The 24,455-nt window shown below is 45.6% G+C and overlaps 2 protein-coding genes across 5 annotated transcripts in view; one reads left to right on the top strand and one right to left on the bottom strand.

Moving 5' to 3' along the window:
• The window catches only part of ACBD6 (acyl-CoA binding domain containing 6), a 206,990-nt gene extending 190,167 nt beyond the window's left edge, over positions 1–16,823 (top strand). For 2 of the 4 annotated variants that reach the window (XR_012514970.1, XR_012514972.1), the window contains 2 exons: positions 395–16,181; positions 16,766–16,823. Coding sequence is in view for 1 of the 4 variants with exons in the window: in XM_074389563.1 (XP_074245664.1) it covers positions 395–549 (155 nt within the window). In the remaining 3 variants the exon portion in view is untranslated. Of the gene's footprint in view, positions 1–394 lie in introns of all 4 variants that reach the window. The other 2 variants (XR_012514971.1, XM_074389563.1) reach the window with 2 other exon arrangements.
• The window catches only part of LHX4 (LIM homeobox 4), a 43,312-nt gene continuing 34,468 nt past the window's right edge, over positions 15,612–24,455 (bottom strand). The window contains exons 3-6 of the mRNA XM_003925319.4: positions 22,818–23,020; positions 18,616–18,770; positions 18,134–18,305; positions 15,612–16,006 (exon numbers count right to left, since the gene is read on the bottom strand). Of these exons, the coding sequence (XP_003925368.1) occupies positions 15,612–16,006; positions 18,134–18,305; positions 18,616–18,770; positions 22,818–23,020 (925 nt within the window). The remainder of the gene's footprint in view (positions 16,007–18,133; positions 18,306–18,615; positions 18,771–22,817; positions 23,021–24,455) is intronic.

Below are 24,455 nucleotides of genomic sequence, written 5' to 3' on the forward strand. Positions count from 1 at the left end.
CCATGTTGACCAGGATGGTCTCGATCTCTTGACCTCGTGATCCACCCGCCTTGGCCTCCCAAAGTGCTGGGATTACAGGTGTGAGCCACTGCGCCCAGACTCCTTAATCCAATTCTTAAAGACTAGAGCCCAAAAGCCTCATAATTAGGAATATATATTTGTTTGTGTGTGTGTTTCTAGGCAACCAAAAGGTAAATTTTATTTTTCCTAAGGCTTGAAAAGCCAGCGTAATAGCACAGTTCTCATTTACCAGGTCTGATCATCCTTCAGCCACTGTAACATTGTTCACTGTTCAGTATTCCTTATTGCTCAGCACTTTCCTTTCCTGCTGATGTGAAGGAGTTTCTCTGTCTTGTGGTAAATTTGTTTTCATATTTGTCAATTTTCCTTTCAGCCTCTGCGTGTGAGTTTCTGGATATTGTAGAGCTGCTGCTCCAGTGTGGTGCTGACCCCACTCTCCGAGACCAGGATGGCTGCCTGCCGGAGGAGGTGACAGGTTGTAAAACAGTTTCCTTGGTGCTGCAGCGGCATACAACTGGCAAGGCTTAATCAAAAGACTGGAAAACTGCAGTCTGTAATAGCATAAGGCTTCCATTATGAAAGAAAACTACAAAAATAATACTTCTTTTATCATCCATCTTTGGTATGTATTGGCTAATAAAATCAGTTCTATGGAACTGGGATTTTGAAGTCTCAGCAATTCATTCTTCTTGCATACATTCTAGGCAGTACAGTTTTGGTGATGAACATGTATACCGTGCATAATATAATCCAATTCTGCTGAGCATGCTCTGAAATTTATCACTGCTTTAGAGGGTGGGCAGAGGAGGAGACAGATCATATTTCACAGTATTAAACATGGCTGCTCTTTTAAAAAACATACAGAAGCAAATGTACCATTAGGGAAAGTTTCTTGATATCCCAGTATGATAGAGATAAAATTATCTTTTGTAGCATTTTGTACACCTGGTCCAAATAGGCAGCTAAAATGTCTATTCTTTTGGCAGACAGAATTGGGAAAATAGGAACGAAGAGGAGGGTTAAGAAAAAGAAAGCAGAATTTTGTCACATAAGGGGTATAGAAGTCAGGAACAACCAGATTTATTGAAAATCTCAAAACCCTGGGGCATTTTAGAATAATACTTAGTGTTTTCACTCTAGGATTGAAACAGGTTATAGAGGATTCAGCAGGGTTAGGTCATACTAAATTCACCTTCACTAAACAGGAAAGGAATTTCTTTAGGGCTCTTTTAATTGGCTGTAGTGACCATGTCATATGTAGCAGCAGTCTCTGTAAAAAAAAAAAAAAAAAAAAAAAAAAACAACACTTAGGTCTGAACTGTTAAGTCTATTTGGGTCTATCTAATATGTTAATGTGAAGTTATTTCTGGATACCAGAAGAACTTTTGTTTTTTGTTAAAAATGTAGACAGGTATGCCATCATTTTAATTTAAAGGATAGACCAGTATGCCACCTTTTTTTTTTTTTTTTTTTTTTTTTTTTTTTGAGACAGGGTCTCACTGTTTCACTCAGGCTGAAGTGCAGTGGTGGGATCATAGCACACTACAGCCTCAACCTCCTGGGCTCAAGGGATCCTCCCGACTCAGCCTCCTGAGTAGCTGAAATAGCTGGCATGGTGCATGCCACCATACCTTGTTAATTTTTGTATCTTTTATACCGATAGGGTCTCCCTATGTTGTTTAGGCTGATCTCAAACTCCTGGCCTCAAGCAGTTTTCAGGTCTCTTAATGTAGTCTCTGCTGAGATTACAGGTGTGAGCCACTGTGCTCAGCCAGGTATGCCACTCTTGAAACTGCCTCCCAATATTTTCCCCCTGTAAGCCCCAAAAGCTCCATCTGAGGAATTCACTGTCTTTTCCTATTATATCGGGAAAGTAGATAGTTGTCATAGGAAGAAAAATGAAATAAAAAGTGAGTTGAGATGCAAAGATAACTACTTAATTTTTCTAACAGGTGTTACTATTAAAATACTGAGTAATAAACTTGCTTAGTATAGTCCTCATTGGTGAAGATTTTCATTAGCGTGAGCTAACCTGTTCTTTGGAACAAGCCCCTCTATAACAGAAACAAGGCATATTAATGCTGTTTATTTTGTGATTTTTCTCTTAACTTCTTATTTTCTGAGATATAAACCCAAAATCATTTACCAAGATGGTTCATATTTGAAGTAATTTAATCTCTGGAAGTGATACGCATATTAATACATGACTGAAATACTGTAATCCTAGTAGAGCATTCTCTTCGTTGTCTGTTATTTCACCACAGTCCTAGCTACATTGCAACCTACTGTTTAGCTTAACTCATATTCCACACTAATTGAATGTGTTTTAAGAAACTTAACACTGGTTATAGTGAAGTGACCAGGATGTTGCATGCAGTTTTTAATTGATATTACTTTGTGCATTTTTAAGACATTAGCAAATCAAAAACAATTTATTGATTTTTAATTTACAGGGTATTTGAGCAAGAAGCTATTAAGGAACTCCTATTTTCAACTCTCTTTTGCAATTTGAACTTGATATTTCTTAGACAAGTTTTTTATTACCTGTTTTGCCACAACTCAAACTGTATAGATTTGTTTTTAAGTAAAGAATAAAACTTTTAGAGCTGGGCGCGGTGGCTCAAGCCTGTAATCCCAGCACTTTGGGAGGCTGAGGCGGGTGGATCACGAGGTCAAGAGATCGAGACCATCCCGGTCAACAGGGTGAAACCCCGCCTCTACTAAAAATACAAAAAATTAGCTGGGCATGGTGGCGCGTGCCTGTAATCCCAGCTACTCAGGAGGCTGAGGCAGGAGAATTGCCTGAACCCAGGAGGCGGAGGTTGCGGTGAGCCGAGATCGCGCCATTACACTCCAGCCTGGGCAACAAGAGCAAAACTCTGTCTCAAAAAAAAAAAAAAAAAAAAAGAATAAAACTTTTATTTTAAAGATTTCAAATGTATATTCAAAGCTGTCACTAAAAACAGCTGTTAACATTTTCAAGTACATTCTAAAACCAATTTCCAAAATGTCTATTCTTCGGTCATCAGTATCTGCATTTTCAGCACCCTTCCTATCGTATCATAAACTATAGATCATCTCCCTGTGCCTTAAAACACTGTTATAAGCCCATGGTATTACCTTTTCTCAGTATTATGTATATGTAGAATTAATTATATGGTATCTCAAGATATTACATGAGATATCTTGAAAAGGCTCATAGAAAGTAGTGAATTACCAACCAGAAACTACCTAAATTCTTTTAAACCTATTATAACTGTGTTTCTAATAAAGATGTAAGAAGTCAGCCAACTGGCCACATATTATCTCTTATGCTTGTCAGGTAGAAGGGTAACAACCAGTGTATAATATCTGGAATTATATCTAGTATATCTTTTTTTAATATTTCAGCATTTTCCAGCTAAAAGGTTGCTATAATCCAGGGAACCTTTCTATTAAGTAGGTATTTCTTAGCTTCCTGCCAGGTTTAACTCACTTGGCTATGGGTTATTATTCCCTGTTCATTATAGCATCTCTGAGATTAATGAATAATGTGTGTGACTCTAGCAGAGCTGAGCTTGGGTTGCAGAAGAGCTGAGTGTCCAGACAAATATATGCTTCAGTTGAATATGAAAGCTTTTTTTCAAGCCCTTAAAAGTCCCCCTTCATAAATAAATATTTATCATAGAATAGGTATGTAACCCATCAGCTACAATTAGTAATGAAAATAGAAGATACTAAGTTTAAATATTTATGAGTGAATTTCAAATCCTCAGTTCCTAAGGTGATTTGGGTCGAATGTTTTCATCGTAGTTACGATATTATATTTGATCAGTTCTGAGATGCACCTATTTTCACTTTTTTTTTTTTTTTTTTTTTTTTTGAGACAAGGGCTTACTCTGTTGCCCAGACTGAAGTGCAGTTCACATTTTAACATATCCAAAATTGGATGGCTTTTATAAACAGTGGCCTATCGTAGTTCAGTTACCAGTCTTTTTTTCTTAGTGATACATAAACTTATGCTTCTTACAATCAATTATATCTTAGCTTCAGTGAAATAACAGCAGTACACCATTTTTTGTTTGTTGGTCTTTTTGAGACAGGGTCTCACTCTTGTCATCCTGGCTGGAGTACAGTAGCACCATTATAGCTCACTGCAGCTTTGACTTGCCTAGCTCAAGCAATCCTCCCATCTCAGCCTTCCAAGTAACTGGGACCACAGGTGCACACCATGAGGCTCAACTAATTTCTTTTTTTCTTTTGTAGAGATGGTCTCCCTGTATTGCTCAGGCTGGTCTAGAACTCTTGGGCTTCAGTGATCTGCCCGCCTTGGCCTCCCAAAATGCTGGGATTACAGGCAAGAGCCACCACGCCTGGCCACATGATCTTATTTATTCAAAGTCAGTGTGATTATCCAAGCCTTTCCTATCAACTCCAAAAATTTCTGTGAACAATATTATCAGGATAAGCAAAAGCAGCCATACTCAAAGGTGCATTATCAGCCTCTTGGTGGATTTTATATACACACATTGAGCTTTCGTTTTATACCATAAAGACCATAATAGCAGCTGGGCTCAGTGGCTCATGCCTGTAATCCCAGCACTTTGGGAGGCCAGGGTGGGCAGATCACCTGAGATGAGGAGTTTGAGACCAGCCTGGCCAACATACAGTGAAACTCCATCTCTACCAAAAAACACAAAAATTAGCTGGGTGTGGTGGTGTGTGCCTGTAGTCCCAGCTGCTTGGGAGGCTAAATCAGGAGAACCACTTGAACCCAGGAGGCAGAGGTTGCAGTGAGCCAAGATGGTGCCACTGCACTCCAGCCTGGGTGACAAAGCAAGACTCCATCTCTCAAAAAAAAAAAAAAAAAAGACCTTATTACCATCTTTCATAATTATATGATTTGAAAAATTATGATGATTATTGGAACTTTATCTTGAGTATCTTTAATTACTTCAGTAATCATTCACAGTTGCTTCACCAGAGAGATGTTGGATTAAAGTATAGTGACTATCAGACTCAAGAAAAAGTATGCTTCCTTCTGATGCTCATCAGCTAGTGCTTATTATGTACCAAGTATGGTCACTTTTTCAAATATGCATTAATCGGCATTACACTAGAAGATTGAACAGGTAAAGCTATTTAACCGAATCTTTATTTGCTTGTCCTTGAAATATTCCTGTCATGATCTTTGTATGGATCACTTCACATGAATCATGCATAGTTATTGGGAATTCAAGGCTTATTTCTTAGTTCAGGGATACTATTCCTTACCCGAAGTGCTTGGGACCAGAAATGTTTCAGATTTCTGATTTTAAAAAAAAATTTGGAATATTTGCATTATATGCATACCAGTTGAACGTCCCTAATCTAAAAAGCCAAAATCCAAAATGCTTCAATGAGAATTTCCTTTGACATGTAAGCACTGAAAAAGTTTTGGGTTTTGGAGCATTTAGGATTTTGATTTTCAGATCAGGGATACTCGGCCTGTATTTTTGTTTTATACTTGAATTCTTCAAAATTTTCTTTCCTGTGTTTTGTTGTGTCACTTTTTCTTAGCACAATTACAAAACAAATTATTTCACATTTTCACTGTCTTAACGGGATCCCGGTACTGGAATCACTTCCGGGGGCACTATTCCTTCCTTTGTATTCCTAGTTCTAAAAACCAGGTCGGGGTGTTCACAAATTACAGACTGATTTGTTTGCAGGACAGAATCTTTCTTGCTGATTTTATTCCTAAACAATAGAACACCGAAGTTAAATACCAGGTGAGAAAACGTAGTAGGAGCTGCCCTACAACAGGCACTTATCTCATGCTGGAGCTCTAGGCACTCAGGGGGGCTTTCTTTCATGGGTGGGAAATGATCTCGTGCTGGAGCTCTAGGCACTCAGGGGGGCTTTCTCTCAGGGGTGGGAAATGATCTCGTGCTGGAGCTCTAGGCACTCAGGGGGGCTTTCTCTCAGGGGTGGGAAATGATCTCGTGCTGGAGCTCTAGGCACTCAGGGTGGCTTTCTCTCACGGGTGGGAAATGATCTCGTGCTGGAGCTCTAGGCACTCAGGGCGGTTTTCTCTCAGAGGTGGAAAAGTGACCGTTTGAACCTAATGCTACTGGATGCAGGGGTTGAACATGTGGGACGATGAGGGCATTCAGGAGTCAAGAGGTGACTTCCAATGAACTGCTAGGCAGCAGCCACAAATTCATCATTGGCACTACAGGTAGGATTTATTTTTCCTCTCACTTGTGTAGCAATCCCAGTTTCCATTTTAATATTTAGAAGGTAAGTTCAATTGATGGACACTTTGTATAATAAAAGTCTCTTTTAAAGTACGTGCTCATGCACACACGCAAGATAGAAAGTGGCACTCCCAGTGCCCATGGCTTTCATGGAGTACATTTGTGGAGCCCAAAGCTGAGTCCTGGATATGTTTATAGCACTTTAACTCCGTTTGCGAGTTTGGAACCCTTCCAAAAAAAAAAAAAACAAAAAGACATATATTATTGTTTATAATCTGCTTTATTCCGCCAAACCTTGACTGAACAGACTTGTGGATTGCTCTTTAAATCCCTCAGTGCCTTTAACTACTGATACAGAAAGTGGTTAATGCGCATTCTAAATGAAGCTTGGCAGCCACTCCAGGAAATCACTTTAATTGAGAAGCATTAAATGTTAAAATCATTTTTTTTAAAGCCAGCACACACATACTGAGTATAGAAGTTCTGGCCCACCAGTAATAATAGTTTCTTGGTTATCATATTCCTCCAGCTTTGCAGTTGACAGGTGTCAAAAAAGTGACTTTCAGTTCCCTGGGTCACTATCTACAGACAGCTGGCCAGTGAGGAGGCAACCTTCAAGGATCCCAGTTCAGAGGAGGGGGAAGGGGCTGCCAACTTTATGGATGTTTGTTTTTCTGAAATAATAAACTAGTCCCAGGTGACTAAAATATGAGATTTAACCCCAAAGCCCTCGCCTGGGCTCTCCGTTGCTGTGCAGAAGCCATCTGTTGAAATCTATTTACCATTTTAAAGATCTCTTTTTTTATTTCCAACTCCAAGTGTGTGCCAAGACCACTTTTCGGGGTCTATATCTTTCAGAAAGCAGTTTCCAGCCTTTCCCAAATCCCCACCCCCCCTGCCAACCAACAGGAGATCCTGGTCTAGGACTGGCAAGCAAGAGAAAGATAAATTACTAAATTTTTTTAAAAGGCCTCTGCTACAACTCTAGAGGCACTTTGGCCTCTGTGAACCATGTAAGCTCTGACCAGTTCAGGGACTCCCTATAACTTGCCCAGTTTAGTTACAGGATAACGTATCAGTTTGTGTTACTTAAATTCATTTTTTTTGTTTTTGTTTTTGGAGATGGCCAAAGGAAAAATCACCAAAAACAAAGAGTTCTAAAGGAAAATCCTAAAATCACAATGGCAAAAATGACAGAAGAAAACAAATTAAAAGATCATAAAGAGACAAATGTTACATGCAAAAGCCCATGCCTGCTTTCTTGAAAGGATGTGATATACTCTTCCCAGGGCAGGAGCTGATCATTTAAAAGACCTTTATTTAATAGTTTTGGATGGTTTATATTTACTACTCCTTTTAGGAGGATGATTAAAAAATTTCCCTTTTCCTAATGATGTGGCCCCATTTTATAAACATCGATTTTTTTTTTTCTGCCTCCTAACTCAGTACTTCTCCACAGTTGTGGCTGAACTATTTAATTCCCTGTGGCAGTCATGAGCCAAATAATCAGCCAGACTGAGTTTGATCAGTGCTCCCTGCACAGCCAGGCAAAGAGACTTTATGAAGAAAGGCACCAGGAATTCTGAATAACTGAATAAAACTGAAATAGCATTCTTCTAAGCAAGTGTGGCAAAAGACGCTTTCAAACTGTAAAGGACTATTTTTTTTTTTCAGTTGATGAGCGCTCGCTCTGTTGCCCAGGCTGGCCTCCAACGCATAGCTTTGCCTCCTAAAGTGCCACAACAACTGGCCTGAGCCACGGTGGCTCTCAAGGACAATTTTTAAACTTTAAAATTTTTAAATTTTCAAATCTAAGGAAATACATGCAGATACACTGAGATCACCTCTCAAGATTTTACTTCTAGTTTAGTTAGTTAAAATATACAACACACTGACTAACCTTTCATTTCTTTTTTTCCTTTTGTGATTTTAGCTGAGTAGAGAATCCTGGGCCCAAGGAGAAAGGATAGGAAAGCAATGGAATGCTGACTGTGGAGCCTCCACGTGTTCTCCTGAGTGAGTCTTCTTTCTGGCTAGTGATTTCAGCCCACCACAACCTCTGCCTCCTGGTTCAAGCAATTCTCCTGCCTCAGCCTCCCAAGTAGCTGGGATTACAGGCATGCGCCACCATGCCCAGCTAGGTTTGTATTTTTAGTAGAGATGGGGTTTTTCCGTGTTGGTCAGGCTGGTCTCAAACTCCCAACCTCAGGTGATCCTCCCACCTTGGCCTCCCAAAGTGCTAGGGTTATAGGCGTGAGCTACCGCATCCCGCCCCTTTCCTTTATTCTTTAGGCAGCTGTCTTTTTGGAAAGCCACTGTCAGAAATAAAATCAGACTGCTCCAGAGCCAGTCTCCAGTGAGCAAACCACCAAAATACGGGGGTAGGAGGAAGGGCCAGATCTTCTGTCCTTTGTGAGCTGGACACGTTTTATAGTCCCTGAAAGTTATTACTAGGTTAGCATTGTGGTGGGAGCTGTGTACACCACAGCATAAGTGGAAACAGTTCGATGAACCTGCTGTACTCAAAACAATTGACAGTATGTTGAAAACAAAGATGCAGCATAGGCTGGTGATGAAGGGCTAAGAAGGGAAGACAAATTAGGGTACCCTAAAACATGGTATTGACTTCATAAACTGGCCAAAATTATCATGCCCGTTACCAGTGCCTCAGGAATGAGTAACCAAGTTTAGGAGCAACAGAGCCCTTCCTGCCCGCACTGTGAACTTCCTTAACCACCACCCAAGGGACTGGGCTAGTGAAGAAAAAAGTCCTTAGATTCAGCACCTTTTGTATTCCCCTGCCAGTATCCTTACTCCCATTTGAAGCTCTCATCTTCTCCGCCCTTCCCTGGTATATAACCCAGTAAGATCTCTTGCCTTTCTCGGCCTGATAAAGCACTTACCACAGGAGATGATTTTGGCAAAGGATTATGACTCTCCTTGATAGCAGAGCTTTGAGTCTCCACTAAAAGACCTTTAATCCCTCCAAGAATCTCACTGGGCATTCTGCCTTGGAGGTACTAACTTTCTGTTTTAAGTGGGTAGACTTCAGCACACAAAGCAGGTCTAGGACTTAAGTTAAGTCACAACAACCTGGTGGCAGCATTAGAGAACTCAAGAGGTCCAGAGCCTAACCTCCTTTTTTGTACCTAACCAAGTTGTTCTGTTTAGTGCTTTTTTTTTTTTTTTTTTTTAATAAGTTTTATCTGTCCAGGAAAGGAGAACAAACCAAGGAGGAGAGGGAAACATCACATACGTGACAAGCTGGTAGAGAAGTTGGCACTGCCACTGTCTAAGGAGTCTCAGAAGATTTCCTTGCTCCATGGCCCCAAGTATTCCAGGATAACTAGTAGCTAAACATATGAGTAATAAGATTTCCTGACGAGACTCTTATCAGCACCATCCAATAGAGCCATCTGCAATGATAGAGATGTTTTCTATCACTCTTGCCCAAATACCGTAGCCACTAGTCACATGAAAACTGTTGAGCACTTAAAATGTGTCTAGTGTAAGGAACTAAACTTTTAGTTTTATTATTATTGTTTTTTTTTTTGAAACGGAGTTTCGCTCTTGTTACCCAGGCTGGAGTGCAATGGCGCGATCTCGGCTCACCGCAACCTCCGCCTCCTGGGTTCAGGCAATTCTCCTGCCTCAGCCTCCTGAGTAGCTGGGATTACAGGCACGCGCCACCATGCCCAGCTAATTTTTTGTATTTTTAGTAGAGACGGGGTTTCACCATGTTGACCAGCATGGTCTCGATCTCTTGACCTCGTGATCCACCCGCCTCAGCCTCCCAAAGTGCTGGGATTACAGGCTTGAGCCACCACGCCGGGCCACAACTTTTAGTTTTATTAATCAATTTAAATAGCCATGTGTGGCTAGTAGCTACCCTACTGGACAGCGCCACTGCTTTGGATCTTCTCAGCCAAACAGAACTGATGACTAATGGGGAAAAGAAGTACCCTGCAGCTTTTCCACAGTGGAATCCCCGCTGTAAAGAAATGCTATGACTTTTTTTTTTTTTTTTATGTAATGAAAAAGTCTCTGTTGCTGTTTCCATTCTAGCTAAACTTAGGGTCTGCACCCTGATAAAGCCCCCTGCTGAGAAAAAAAACGTAAATGGAGATTTTCCTAGAAAATGTTTGTCCAGGAGCCCTGATGACTCTGATGAGGTGTTTCTGTTCCTCTGTAAATATAGACACTTGCATGTACTTTCTCTAGAAAGAAAAATGTATAGGTGTGAAAGACTTTTAAAATGCTACTGGACAGGCCAGGCCCGGTGGCTCACACCTGTAATTCCAGCACTTTGGGAGGTCCAGGTGGGTGGATCACTTGAAGTCAGGAGTTAAACCAGCGTGGCCAATATGGCGAAACCCCCTGCCTACTAAAAATACAAAAAGTTAGCCAGACATGGTGGCGCACGCCTGTAATCCCACCTACTCTGGAGGCTGAGGGACAAAAATCACTTGAACTCAGGAAGCAGAGGTTGCAGTGAGCTGAGATCACACCACTGCACTCTGGCCTGGGCAACAGAGCAAGACTCTGTCTCAAAAAGTAAGATAAAATGCCACTAAACAAACAGTAACTAAAAATTATATGGTCAGCATTTGTTCAGCTCATTTACTAAGCTGAAATGTTTGGCTCCAGTCACTCATTTGGGGACAGAGGACTGTGCCCAGGAAATGGCTACTAGAAAAACCAGGGAACTTCTCCTCATCAATCCTTTATTGAGTGGTTCTGCTATTTCATGGCTGTAAGTATAATAGTTCTGGCATTCAGAGTTGTACTTTTGGTTTCCTTCTGATGATAAAAAAGACCCCATATCACTCAGTTTTTATTCTATTTATGTCAAGAGAACAAATTTCCAGCAAACCAAATGAAAAGCAAGACACATCAGCATCTAAAGAATTTCCATATTTATTTTACATAATTTTACCGTGTACATCTCATGCCAACACACAGGAGGCGTATACAAACAAACGCACCAGCTTCTGTTTTCCAAAGTCACATGGCAATAAATAAGGATAAGTGGGTCCTTTTATTTTTTTTTTTTCCGTTTTTTTGTTTTTTTTTTTTTTTTCCTCCAGGAAATGAGATTTCATTTCTCTTCAACTGTACAAAATTTACACTGTGAAGGATGAGGGCAACAATCCAGAGCTGAGGGGATCTGGGGCTTTGAGGTCTGACTGCAAGCTCAGAGCAACTTCTGGAATCCCACATCCCTGAACCTGCTTGTTTGGCTGAACACAGTCCTCAAGTGGGAAAGTTGGTGTGATTCTTGCCTCTTGGTGAGCAACAGATGAGAGAGGGGGTGTCCTTCCTCTGTTCACCTGTGCTCCGCCTCCCTAAGCAAAGGAATGCTTGGTGTACCTCCCAAACCTGCAGCTTTCTCCTCACCAGAGCTAGCAGCATGAAACTGTGCTTTTAGTGTGGTCCTACCAAGCAGAGTGTGGATGGGATGACTTTGCTGAGCTCTCTCTTTTTGGCTCCAGTCACTGTGTTTAGAGCAGTTGGAGCAACTACTGCAAAAAGGGCCAATTGACCAATCCAAGAAAGAGAGAGCCAGTGATGTGCTTTTTATTTAGCTTTCGGCATGCCCAGAGCCCTTCAGCAGCAGGCAATAAAATAAAACTCATTTCCACTTAATTGAATTTTTCTTCATCTCACGGTTTCCAATTTTTAAAGTGCAATGTTTAAAAATGAGCCTCCTCAGGCCCTCCAGACCCTGCTGGCTACGGTCATTATTTTCACGGTTATGACCGAGTTGTCAGTCGTGGCATGTGAGAGCGTAGGTTCCAGAGGGTGGACGGTCATACAGCACACAGCTTTTCTAATTGGACGCCTTGAATCCCTCCCATAAGGAGGCAGTTCGCAATCACCAGCTTGAGCTTCAGAGATAGGAGTGTCTTTTGTTTACAGACTTCTTACACTTCCTTGCAAAGTTAACTTAATGATGAAGACCTAAGGGCCAGATGACCTTACTAGGTTTCCTGTTTTACACTGGCCAAGGAAAAAAATTTTAAGGACACTGCTAAATGCTTTTCTCGAGTCTTAATTTTTTCTTCTTTCCCTGATGTTTCACAGTATTCATTTGCAGGAACAATGTTAGCAATATGATAGTTGATCTTTATTTTACATTATATTCATAACTGTCAGATGAGACAAGAAAGAGAAAGCACAAAGACTGAAAGGAATTTGCCTGAGGTTGCACAGCAAGTCCTTGAAAGGCCAAGAACCCTACTCCCAACAATGTGATTTACCCAATGGGCCAGCTTAGCCCTTAAACCTGGTATTTCCTCCTTGGTTTCATTACCTTTCAACAAATGTAGATTCCTCCAATGCCCCTCAGTTTCCATATTTGCTTATACCAGTTACCACTGGAACTTGAGGTTTTAAATAATTTGCTCCTGGATTCAAGAGCATCCTACTCTAAAACTGGCAAGCCACGCTCTGCAGATAATGATGGTTAGTTAACTGCTGTCTTAGAGCCAAAAACAGGGCAAAATATTGTGAATGCCTCTAGAAGGTCTCATTTCATTTTTAAAATTCATCCATACATTTTAGCAAGGGGAAAACAGCTACCATGTAGCACGTTATACCCCATAATAGAACTTCCATGCAACAGAGGAGTGCTTCCAAGAGAAGCTAAAGGTAATGAATGCCCTGCTCTTCTCCATTTGCAAACTCCAGAAGAGCCAAGGAACAGTCTTGTCATGCAGAGGCTCGTTAGTGGAACCTGCCCACCCATAATGCTAACTCCACCTGCAAAAATCTTAGACCTACCATGACTGTGCTTCTAAACAGGCAACAATGTTTGCTGCATTCTGGGGAGGTGGCTCTGGAAAACATAAAGCTCTCCTGGTTTTCAGGCCAGTGCTCTCAAGGGTTCTTCGAGCTACCAAGCCCTACTGATGCCAAAGAACTCTTGATCTCGTTACCTGTTGACTGAGTTCCTCAAGAGGTTTATTATATTAGTACAAATGAGTAAGGCCTCTCCTTCTTCCACTATTGAACTGGGAATTAGTATGATTAACTTACAGAAACAAAAACTCATAAACTTACACAGTGATCTTAAACAGTGCTACACAGAGGATGCCCCCTCTCTAAAGAGTCTGCTGTCCCCCACACTGTACTCACCAAAAACATCAAGGGCCCCTGAAATCCATGAGTTGGTCAGCCAAATAGTCAACCTGCAACATTGATCTGAGGGTAGCTTTTCAACTGGCTCACTGCCCAGCAGAGCCTTTTCTCCTGTGTATTTTGAGCAGCCTCCTAAGACATGTATATTTAAAAAGCCATCCTCCAAGAGACAATTGCATTTTCTTTTCCTCACATGGCTTGTTGTCTTGCATTTGTGTCTTCCTCCCCACCCCAATGTTCACATGATTGCCGAATTTCCAATAACACAGAATTGGCTAGGCTTAACACACCATCATCCATAAACACGGAACCTCAAGAAAAGCATCTACGTTTGCAGACTCCTCAAGCAAAAATCGTGACCACTGCAGCTCACCAAAAAACAAGGGTACGCTATAAAATTGGTCAGAGAAGAGGTGGCCTGAAGGCTGATCCCAGAATTTACTGTTTGAAAGAAGCTTAAATAAGAACTCAGTTTCGTCCTGGAAGGGGGCTTAGAAAAGATGCAGCAGCCCAAGAGGAACTGTGTATTCTTCCTTTAGTCTGCCTACGACAGGCCTGAATCTGTGAAGTCCTCAAAAGGTGACCAACCATTCACAGAAGGAAGGGTCCATAGGGTCTCTGGCCCCATCACTTCATGTGATAGAAAGGCAGTGCCTTTTCACCCTTTTCCACTCTGCTGATCTCATTTAAGAGAATGGGAGGCCAGAAGAAGCAAACCACAGCTTTCCATAGGGACAGGAATCAATTCCAGCTGGCTAAATTCCAGTTTGCAAATGGAGAGCTTCCTGATGGCAGATGGGTGCACACAGTGGGAGCTGAAGCACCATTCAGAACAGTGTTTCCCACAGCAGTGCACTGTCACAGAAGTGGCAACTGGTAAAGCAGGGGTTGGCCTTGTCCTGGCCTTAGGCTTAGTGACGTGCTACTACAAATCCATACAACAGGGAGTCCCTGCACCACCGCTGGCTAGAGAGCTCTGGCTTTCTGACCATGGAACTGCAGCCCAAAGCATGGCAGGTGTCCAGCCAGCAATCAAGAGAGATGCAGCCCAAGGACCACTTAGAACCCTTCGGACAATTTTAGGGCTGCTCCCCGAATTATTCTTCCCAACCAACATAGGCCAAAAAACCATCGCTGGTTCCTGGAAACGACCAAAACTGTCCTCCAATTGAGTCAGACAGGACAGCAGAGAAAGCTTTCATTAAGGAGACAGGGGTAGACTTGCAAGCTCATCTAAACCAACTCCCTCAAAACGGACTCCAAATATTTCACCCCAGTAGGATGGGGGACTCTGGAAGATTGGCATTTGCTGATACGGCTGAACAGACTGCAGGTGTGGAATCCAAATGTGTCTACAGATGTTCACTGATTGTCATCCTGTTCTCCCTGCGTTTTAGTTTTGCTCATTGTGTAGCCCACAGCCTATCTTGTGGAAGAAATAATACAAGCAAGTGAAGAAGGCACACTGTGCACCAAGGGGACTCATCAGGCAGTCTGCAGTGGTGCCCCAGGGCTACTCAGCTCAGCCTCAGTCACCTGCAGTGAAAACCACCTCTTGCCATCAGAGTCAGCGATACATAAGGGACTTAAAAACCAAAACAAACTCATATTCTCTGCTTTGTAGGAGAGAATTCATATTTTCACAGCAAAAAAAAAAAAAAGAGGGACATGTTTTTAATATCAAACTGTGGCCATGAAAGTGTTCACTGACCTTTAATAACTGACCTTTTTATTTTGAGATATAGGGTTCAATAAGGGTAGTCCAGAAATCACTTCTATTTTACTCAAGGGCTGGGAGGCCTCTACCTCAGGAATCTCAGTTCTGGTGAAGCAGTGTTTTGGGAGGCATTGCGTGAAACACACCAGTTGGAGCAAAGTTCCCAAAGGCCAGGGGGGCCTATCACAGTCACCTTGTGCTACCAAAGCACTGGGCAGCCAAGCCCATAAGCAGAACAGGAGGGGAGAGACCCAACAAGCCAGCGTCCCTAGAGCTCTAGGCCATTACCCGCTGTGCTGTGTTCTGAGATAAGGCTGCTCTCCCGCTGCTTCCCCAGGAAAACAGTGCCCTAGCGTGATCTCACAGCCTTCTAGGAATCAGCGGAGGACTTCCATTGAAAATAATGGAAATTCACATTGGCGTACTTTTGATCCTTAAAAGGCAAGTCTCTTTTGATCCTTGAAGATACTCTCTCAAGCCAGGAGGACAGATGATAGGGTGGGGAGGACAGAAGTTTAAAAAGGAGGAGGATCCATTTCATCGAGCCAAGAGGCTGGGCTTGTTGGAAAGTCAGGATAGCCTACACTGCTTCCTGTGGAGATGTCAGAGGTGGGTCCCCCAGCCATGGTTCTCAGCGTCTGGCTTACTCCCTGCCCTGCATGCGTAATGATGCCCAAATTACTGTCCACCGTGTAATCCAGCCCATTGAGCAAAGGAGCGTGGGATGGCAGGGACGATATGGAGGATGGAGACTGGGGGATTCCATAGGGGCTCCCATCCCTCAAGTCCTGATAGGATTGTCCTGTCCCGTCCATGGAGAAGCTCCCATTCATTAACTGTCCGCCTGTAACGTCCCCCACGTTGCCATACATCCTATTGGTGTGGCCAAGTTCTGAGAGAATCTGATCCTCTGTGGACAAAAGAACGGAGATTTATTGTCAGCTACCAGGACTCCGATGGTCCCTGCTCTTCACAACCTAGGAATACACGTGACCAGGAAGATGCCCAAGGACGGCAGCAGCCTTGCAGCCAAGCACGGATCAGACACACCGATGTGGCAGCCTGACATCCGGAGGCCAGCCCAGGTAAGACAGCTACAAAGACTAAACCCCCAGGTCCCAGAGGGATGGACAAATGTTTGCTGAGCTTGTCGGTCCCAAGTGGCTCATGTGCTAATTTCCCTGAGGAGGATGCCTAAGACTGGGTGGGGCAGGTGTTCTCCATGTCACAAATGGAAACTACACGTGGGTAAGATTTACTTTGAAAGCTTTCAAGCTGAGAAAGGGCTTGGTTAGTTGGTTGGGAAGCAAGTAGGCCCGTATGGTCAGGGCAGCTGAGGATGACTCTTAGACATCTGTACAAAATCCTTCTGGCCCTGTCTGGAAGAGACGTTCAGCATCAGAGGACTTTCTGTCTGTATTCAATAAGCTCTTCATTAGGGACAAAGAATTGACTTGATTAAGGCAAATGGACCTTCTTGAAGAATTTCATTAAAGGGATCTAATGGAGTCTTTGCCATTTGAAAGAATTCATCTCTCCAACAGAGGTGAGCAGTTTTAGTCTTAGGAAATAAACGATTATATAATTACCCAGAGAGACCAATGATAGGTCAGCTCAGGGACCCGCCTGCATCCAACAGAAATGAGCTTAACAATCCTGTATGTTCTAGGTGGTGACTTCAACAGCCCAGATGAGATTGAGTGGCTTTTCACATCCGGCCTAGAAGGTGAGCATTCGACCCATGAGCTTGCCCCCGGGCCCCACAGCTCTGTGTTCCGAGAGGAGGAGGACCTCTGGGCCTCAGCTGACCTCTGGGCTCAATTCCAGTCCTCCGAGGACATCGTGGTCCTAGCAAGCAACTCGTTCTATCCTCTCTCCCACAAATTTCTTTTTCTATTTCCACCTGGGCCTATGCACCAATCCCTAAATAAGGCCTCCCCAGACTAGGCTTCAACACCCTATCCCTTCTGAGACCTGCCCCTGTTCCCCTCATGAAAAAGAATGGTCGGGGGGAGCTCATGCTCTATAAAGGAAACAGGAAGCTAAAGGCTCCGCTGTCCAAGGGCCATGAGTCAGCCTTTTGCCCATACCTGTCATATGACCAGGCCTCTGCGGGACCCACAGGCTCCCTGCAGGAACAATCAGGCCTTCCAGGTATACAGATGTGCCAAGCTTTCCCCAAGCACATCCACAGTCGGTTGTGTTCATCGATCCCCGCTACACGGTGAGATGGGCAAACATGTGGTATTCCCCATGGGAATGGGGCTCAAGAGAAGTGATTGATTTGACAGAGCCGCACTGGAAAGCAGGTCTCTGATTGCCAGTTCGGTACTATTGCCTCCCCGCGCCCCACCCCCACCCCGACCCCAGCAGAAGACCTTCCACATCTGAGAACTCAGTAACTGAGAACGCTTACTCTTTGCAAACAACCTGAGGATTCACAACATGCAGTAATTTGTAATTTTGCTGATGCACGAATTTGAATATAGCGCATGCTGCAAAGCTTGTGTGCGGGGACAGATGAAGTGAGTGGTGGGGGAAGGGATTTCCGAAGTGAAGCCAGTTCCCCCTCTCACATGCACTCACAACTCTGATTTCCCAGGAAAAAGGGCCTGTGGAGCGTGTCCTCCCACCACCCGGACTGGAGGAACGGCTGGCTCTAGGGGACCTTGGGAGTAGGCCAGTGTCCCAGCAAAGGGTAAGAAGAGGCAGGAGAGGGGCTAGGGGCACAAGGCTGGGACCGGGTCATCTGTTCACAGCTGTGTGGGCTGCTTAGGGGGAGGTCATGGGGCCACAGAACAGGGCCTGGCCCAGTCCCAGCTTCCAGTCCAGACCTGAGCAATCTTGTTTTCTACTCCTGTCACGTGGTAAAGGGCCACTACCATTCCCCCGCCCTTCACTGCAATCCTTGAGGAAAAGCCTGTGTTCAGGAGGGAGTTGCCAAGGCCTTAAGAAAGATCCCTCCTGAATGCCAGGGATGACGGATTCCCAGGGGACTTTCCTAAGGCCTCAGCCTGGCCCCTCCAGCCCTGCTCACCTCGGAAGCTCAGCTCACTGTCACTAACCCCACAGTCCTCTGCAGAGCTCTCCTTCTCCTGCTTGCTGCCGCCCCGGCTCCTCTTGACGCTCTTATAGAACTGCCCCCAGCGGTGCCGCCCCGCGTCCTTCTTCAGGCGTTTCTCTTTGGCCCTTCTGTTCTGAAACCAAACCTGCCACACAAGCATAAGGGACATGCTCAGCGGGGGTCCACCATGAATCCAAAGCCCCCAGGACCCCCAAGGTGGGCGGCTGGAAGCCGACTGAAGCCGGAACGGAGCACCGGTCTGGTAGCACAGTGTGTCCCTGCCCCTTCTCCCTGGCCTCAGAACTCTGCCTTCAGTTCTGGCAAAAGCCCTGGGTTTGTGGCCCTGAGCCCAACCACCAGTGAGGTGATGTCACTCATGCTTCCTGCTCAGGACACCTTCCACCCCTGTCCCAGGCCTGGGATCCCCCAAGGGCACTGGAGTGCTGGCATCTCACCTGTACGACCCTCATGTCCAGGCCTGTCTCTGAGGACAGCTGCTCCCTCACGTGCCGGGCAGGCTTGGGGGAGTTTTTGTATGCATTCTTTAATGTCTCCAGCTGCTTGGCGGTGATGGTGGTCCGCGGCCGCTTAGCTCCAGCCTCTGAGTCATCTGCATGGAAAAACCACTGCTTACTAGGTTTGGCCTAGCTGCAGCAGCTACGCCTCCTTCCCCACCCTCCTTCCTTCCTTTCTGCACCTACGCCTGCCTGCTGTAGGCAGGGCAGTGGGAGGCACAGGGGAGAGTGAAGAGGTTCCCCACTCCCGCGGCACCGACTGCTGCACCACAGGCCTTCCCAAGCCACTGAAAAGGGAAGACCACAGTCCTTTCTCTGCTCAGCTCCCTGCCTCTCCCCTCCCATGCCAGCCTAGTTGCACAGAAGTCCCATTAGATTGAATGAATGTACCCAGTTCCACACATGTCCCTGTCATGACAAACACTCTGCTCACACGTCCTTGTGAGATACTGCCAGAGCTGTGAAGGTGAACAGCCAGGGTGAAATCCGCGTTCAAAGCCACCCCGGAAGCCCTCCCCTCTCTCTCAACAGGAGTCTCCCATTTCCCCACAGCCGCGTTGCCTTTGCCCTGGTGTCGCTGGGCTCACAGCCAGGGGTGAGTTCACACACCTAGTAGTGTCTAAGCAGGTTTCTAAACTATGGGTGAGAACCCACTCGTGGGCTGTAAAGTCAACTTAGTGGATCAGAACTGAAAGAGGAAATCAGATAAAGAGAATGGAACAAAATAATAGAATAGCAGGATTGCTTCATGAACTTGTTTACTTTTTAGTGTATGAATGTGTATACCAAGATGAAATGTAAAGTGAGTGTTTTTACTGTGAATTGTCAAAATTTTTTGAAAAACACTGATCTAAGGTACGTGCGGGACAACACATTGACTGATGAACACAAAGTCCTCTACAGATTTGGAGCGAAAAGCTCAAGTTCCTGTTAAAGTCTCGTTGGTTCCATTTAGCGTCAGGCAGAGGCGCGGGTGCGTCCGGTGGCACAGGTAAGTGGGAAGGTGTGTTTCTTCTCCCAGCACCCAGCTCTCTCCCCTTCTCTGCACAGTGCCCCTGGAGCACACAAAGAATAAAGTCGGCAGCTGGCCTGGGCCGCTCTCTGCTTGCTCACCTGTGCGCCCCTTAGTGTCTCTGTGACATTCCTGACTTCCTCTCTGTCTCTGCTCTGTTCTTTCCATTCAAGAAATCCCTCTCTGAGGATCAATAATAACCGACATGTTAGCACATATCATGTACTGGTGTTGACTGAGGACTTTCTATGCATTTGGCCCTCGCCATCGACAGGGCTCTCCCTGGCGTCAGCAGACCTGGCTTCAATGTTCTTGTTGAGTGAGTAACTTGGGCCAGTATCTCACCTCCCCTTGGAAGCCCAGGGTACAACACGGCCTGCCCTGGTCTTGGCAGGCCCGAGAGGAGTGAAGCAGCTGTGTGCCCAGGACATGCATGCACACAGTGAGGGGACGCGCCCCGTGCCTTCCCTTCTCGGGCTGTTTTCTTCTCTCGTGTGGCCACTCATCCTGGAACTGCTGTGGCCCAACTCCCTCCCTGAAGCCCTGGACCTGAAGGGAAGGGATTCTGGAGCCCCTGCCACAGAGACTGCACTACTCAGAGTCAGTCCAAAAGACAGAGGGAAACCTCCAAAACTCCTTCCTCTTCATTCTGAGGAGTCAGTCCCTTCTGTGCATATTGGTAGAGTCTAGACAGGAGTGCCTGATGCAGCTTTGAATTATGCAAATGAGAAATCGCGCACAAGTCCCCATATAGAAAATGTGAAATAATGCAGTCACCAAAAATGTCTTCATTCCTTGAGAATCAATTTCAAAATAGCTTGGCCTGGGGAATTTCCAATTTTTTTGCCACGGCCAAATGACAGCGCCACTGGGACATACCCATCATCCTGGGTGGTGGCCTGTTGGTTCTGCACTGCTGCTCACACGCACGGGACTTTCTTCTTGCAATGATGGGGACTAATATGCTGTTATTTTAACATTCACTGTTATTATAATTTAAAATCTTTTTTATATCCTATAACAATGTCATCCAAGTATTCATTAAGTAGCAGTGGCAGTGCTCGTGCTGAAAAATGTACCCAAAAATCAATAACTTTGGTACGGAAGTTAAATGTGATAAAACGCTTTGAGGAAGGCCAGGCGAGACCATGATACCCGGGGCTGTTAATTTAGGAGAGAGCGTTCTGCAAGGTATTCAAGATAATGCTGAGAAAATAAAAAGTAGCATTAAGGTAAAGATACACTTCACTGGTTATAGATTTATGTGCTCTCAGAATATACCACCCCCCACACACACACACTCTACATTAATTCCTATGGGAAAATTAGTCTTAAAATATGTTAGTTTTGAATGATGCAGGGTCTCCTAGAACTTGTCCCTGGCATAAAACACAACCTCATTATATTGCAAATGCAAATATCCAGGGAGACGGAACAAGTGAACAAAATCATTCACACTAAGGTGCAACTAACTGCCATTAGATCCTTTGGCTAATGGGAGGGAACTGTAAGCCTGGAGGGTGGAAAGTAGCAAGGAGGAATTAAAACCACCTGAAAAGACAGCCAGACATTCTGCAGTGGACAGATCCCCTGCTGCTCCAAGGATCACTGATTGCCGAGGACTGAGAGCCCCGCCTCGCTGACCTGGGGAACAGGCCAGAGACACTGCGTAACCTTCATCTGCTTTAAAACCTCAAACGCACCTCGCTTTCCTGTTTGCACTTCTCTTCCACGTTGGTCCTACTCTTACTTGACATCCCATTTCACAAGCCTCATCCTATATAAACCTCAGGAAACAGCCCTATTTGGCAGGCGCTATGATTTCTCCCACAGAGCTGAGAAGCCGAGGCTCAGCCAGTTCAACAGCTTGCCAGGAGACCTTCCTGTGTGGGGGGATGCCTAGCTGGCTTGTGACAGCCAGTCCAGCATCTTCCCGTCGTCCTGCAGAGGGCTACTATGGTGCAAATATTCCTCAATAAAATTATGAGCCCCACAATGTCATTCCCACGTCCCCAGCCGGATTCTGACCAATCTACATTTTTCTCTATCATCTCTTGAACCACCCACAACATCAGGAGATGCTGATTTGAGAGTGGGCAGAGTCCAAATGAGGCCTATGATGGGAAGAACCAGCTGCAGGCCAGGGAGAGTCATGCCATCTTAGTATCTCTTCCAAAGGTGTCTCGGTATCTCAGAGTCCACCTACTGTGGTGGTTCATCCCTGACAAACCACCCTAATCTTCAGTGACATCACAGCTGACTCCAAGGCACTAGCATGGAGTGAGTTTTAAGACACCAGAGCAGATTCGTACATTCAGGCAAAGAGCCTTGGGATGGGTCTGCAGAGGCCCCAGGTCTCTGGAGGAAGGAGGTCAAAGGCCTCTCTACCCTGAAAGCCCAGAGCTGTAAGGGCGGGGGTAGGGGAGGTCCTCACAGAGACAGGAAGCCCTACAACCTCCTGCCATGGACAGAAGCCAAGCCCAGCTCCAGCTGGCTCACCTAAAGGGCCCTTAGGAGTTCCCTCTGCTTCCTTACTACCACAGCCCCCTTGTATTTTATACTGTGTTCATTGAACAAAAAACTAATTTCTCCATGTGATCAGATCTCTGTAATACACGTGTATGGGTCCAGAAAAGATCTAGAAGGAGATACATGAAATTGTTGCTGACTTTTTTTCTCTCATCAAGCCCAGAGCTACCAAGAGCCATTTTGCACAGTAACACCCTGAGTTGATCAAAATTCTAGTCAAAGGCAAAGGACCTTGATATTTTGTGTGTTCATGCGTCAGATTATCAGGTTAGGTTTGGCCAAATCCAAATTCAGAGCCAGGGCCTGACCCCCCAGGCCTGTGGGCACAGCTCGAAGTGAGAAGCCAGAGGTAGGGCTGCAGAACTAAGTGTTGGGCTTGGCCTTGTAAGGGGAGCGTGGGGAATGTGTCGGTCTGGGCCCTATCCTGGAAAGCTCCCGGGCTGCCCAAAAACATGGTGTGCAGGGTGAGAGCTGCTGCTGCTGGGCCAAGCCAGGCCTTTCCAGGTATGGCTGCTAAACATGGGGCCTGACTTCAGCCACCACCGTGCAGAGCTCCTGCTGCCATCACGGATGGGGCCCTGGAGTGGGGGGCCCTGCTTACCGTTCTGCTTGGCCGTCTCGTAGTCTTCCTTGCACACCAACCGCCCGTCCTCCATGAGGTAGAACTCGTCCCCCGTGGCCAGCTGCCGGGTGCAGATGATGCAAGCGAAGCAGTGCAGGTGGTAGACAAAGTCCTGGGCCTTGCGGACCACCTGGGTCGGGGGGATGCCCTGCTGGCAGGCCGTGCATTTCGTGCCGAAACGCCTGTCAGGGCAGCAAGAAAGGGTTAGGGCACATGAGGCAGGGGATCTGGCTTCCCCCCACTTCCTGGAGCAGCCTCCCTCCTACCTTGCCACTCTGAGAATCAGTGGGCATAACCCCCCAGCCACCCAGAGCTTACTGTCTGGTCCACTCTGCCTCCCTCTAGCTTCACTGCTTTGTGCCCAGGTCTCTCAACCACCAAAGAAGGAGCTGATGAGAACTAGAGACTCCCTTCGGTACCTTTTCCAAAGCTGATACCCCCAGGTTCCAGCTGCCCAATTAACACCCCTAAATTCGCAGGGGCAGCAGGTGGACTTTCTAAGCCCCTCAAAGCAGGCTCTCTTCCCCTCCACCTCCTGGCTTCCTCACCCTTATGGTTGATCCCAGATGACATCCTCACAGGGAACTGTGTGTGCCACAGACTGATGTGTAGAAAGCACCCCGCAAGACTTCACACACTCCCAGGGAGGAAGCCCTGCCTGACCAGGGAACAGCATGCTCCAGAGAAAACATTCTGTCAGCATAGCGAGGCTCCCTTAGCAGCTGTTCTCTCTCCTTTGCCTCCATCTCTCCCCTCACCTCTATCCTGCACACACAAAAGCCCTCCGTGTCTGCCTCCCTCCCCTTATGCACAGTCCTGGGGCATGGTGGTTTGGGGAAGATCCCAGAAGCTGCACTTGTCAGCCCCTACAGCATTCAGGGCAAGGAGTCTACAGACTGCAGTTTGGAAAATGTTTCAGACCTCTCCTTGCAGACCTCTGCACCTTTCCAGAACAGCACCAAGGCAAGAGGAAGCCACCAGCTGCCACCAAGGCAGCTTCTCCCAAAGAAGCCACCCACTGCCAAGGCCAGGAAGGAAGGAGAAATTGACATACTGAAAGTATCGTCCAGTGGGGTTGTTTCTACTCCCTTTCCCCATGCTGGTCATAGAAACAGGCACACCAGCGGTCATAGGAGACGAGGGAAATTTGGGGGCTAGCACAGACAGGGACAGTGACAGTGACGGAGGGTGCCTGGCTACAGGTGAGCCTTCCCCGCTTCAGGAGGGAGGCGGGAGGCATTGGGGAAGCAAGGGCAGAGTTTAAAACAGCAATCAACCTAATTATTCATGACATTTCACACAGCAGAACTTTATCTTCTTCAGGATGAAAGACTTCGCCTAATGGATCTGGGGAAGGTTTGATTTTAATGGTCCTTTTAACTAATGCTTATAAGGCAGCCTGATTTCCCCTGAAAGGACAGTACATATTTCATCCACATTAATACCAAATAAATTAATTATGGTCATGGCTATCATGATGAATCCCAGATTAATGCAGAATGATGGGTCTCTTATGCAGTAATGATACCTGCCGAGGGGGCTACAGGGGCCTGTAACAGGCATGGCCAGCTGCGGCCTGATATACCCCCCCCAACCAGGAACATGGCATCCCAGAGA

The sequence above is a fragment of the Saimiri boliviensis genome, chromosome 19 (genome assembly GCF_048565385.1).
Source record: "Saimiri boliviensis isolate mSaiBol1 chromosome 19, mSaiBol1.pri, whole genome shotgun sequence".
NCBI classification, from domain to species: Eukaryota; Metazoa; Chordata; class Mammalia; order Primates; family Cebidae; genus Saimiri; species Saimiri boliviensis.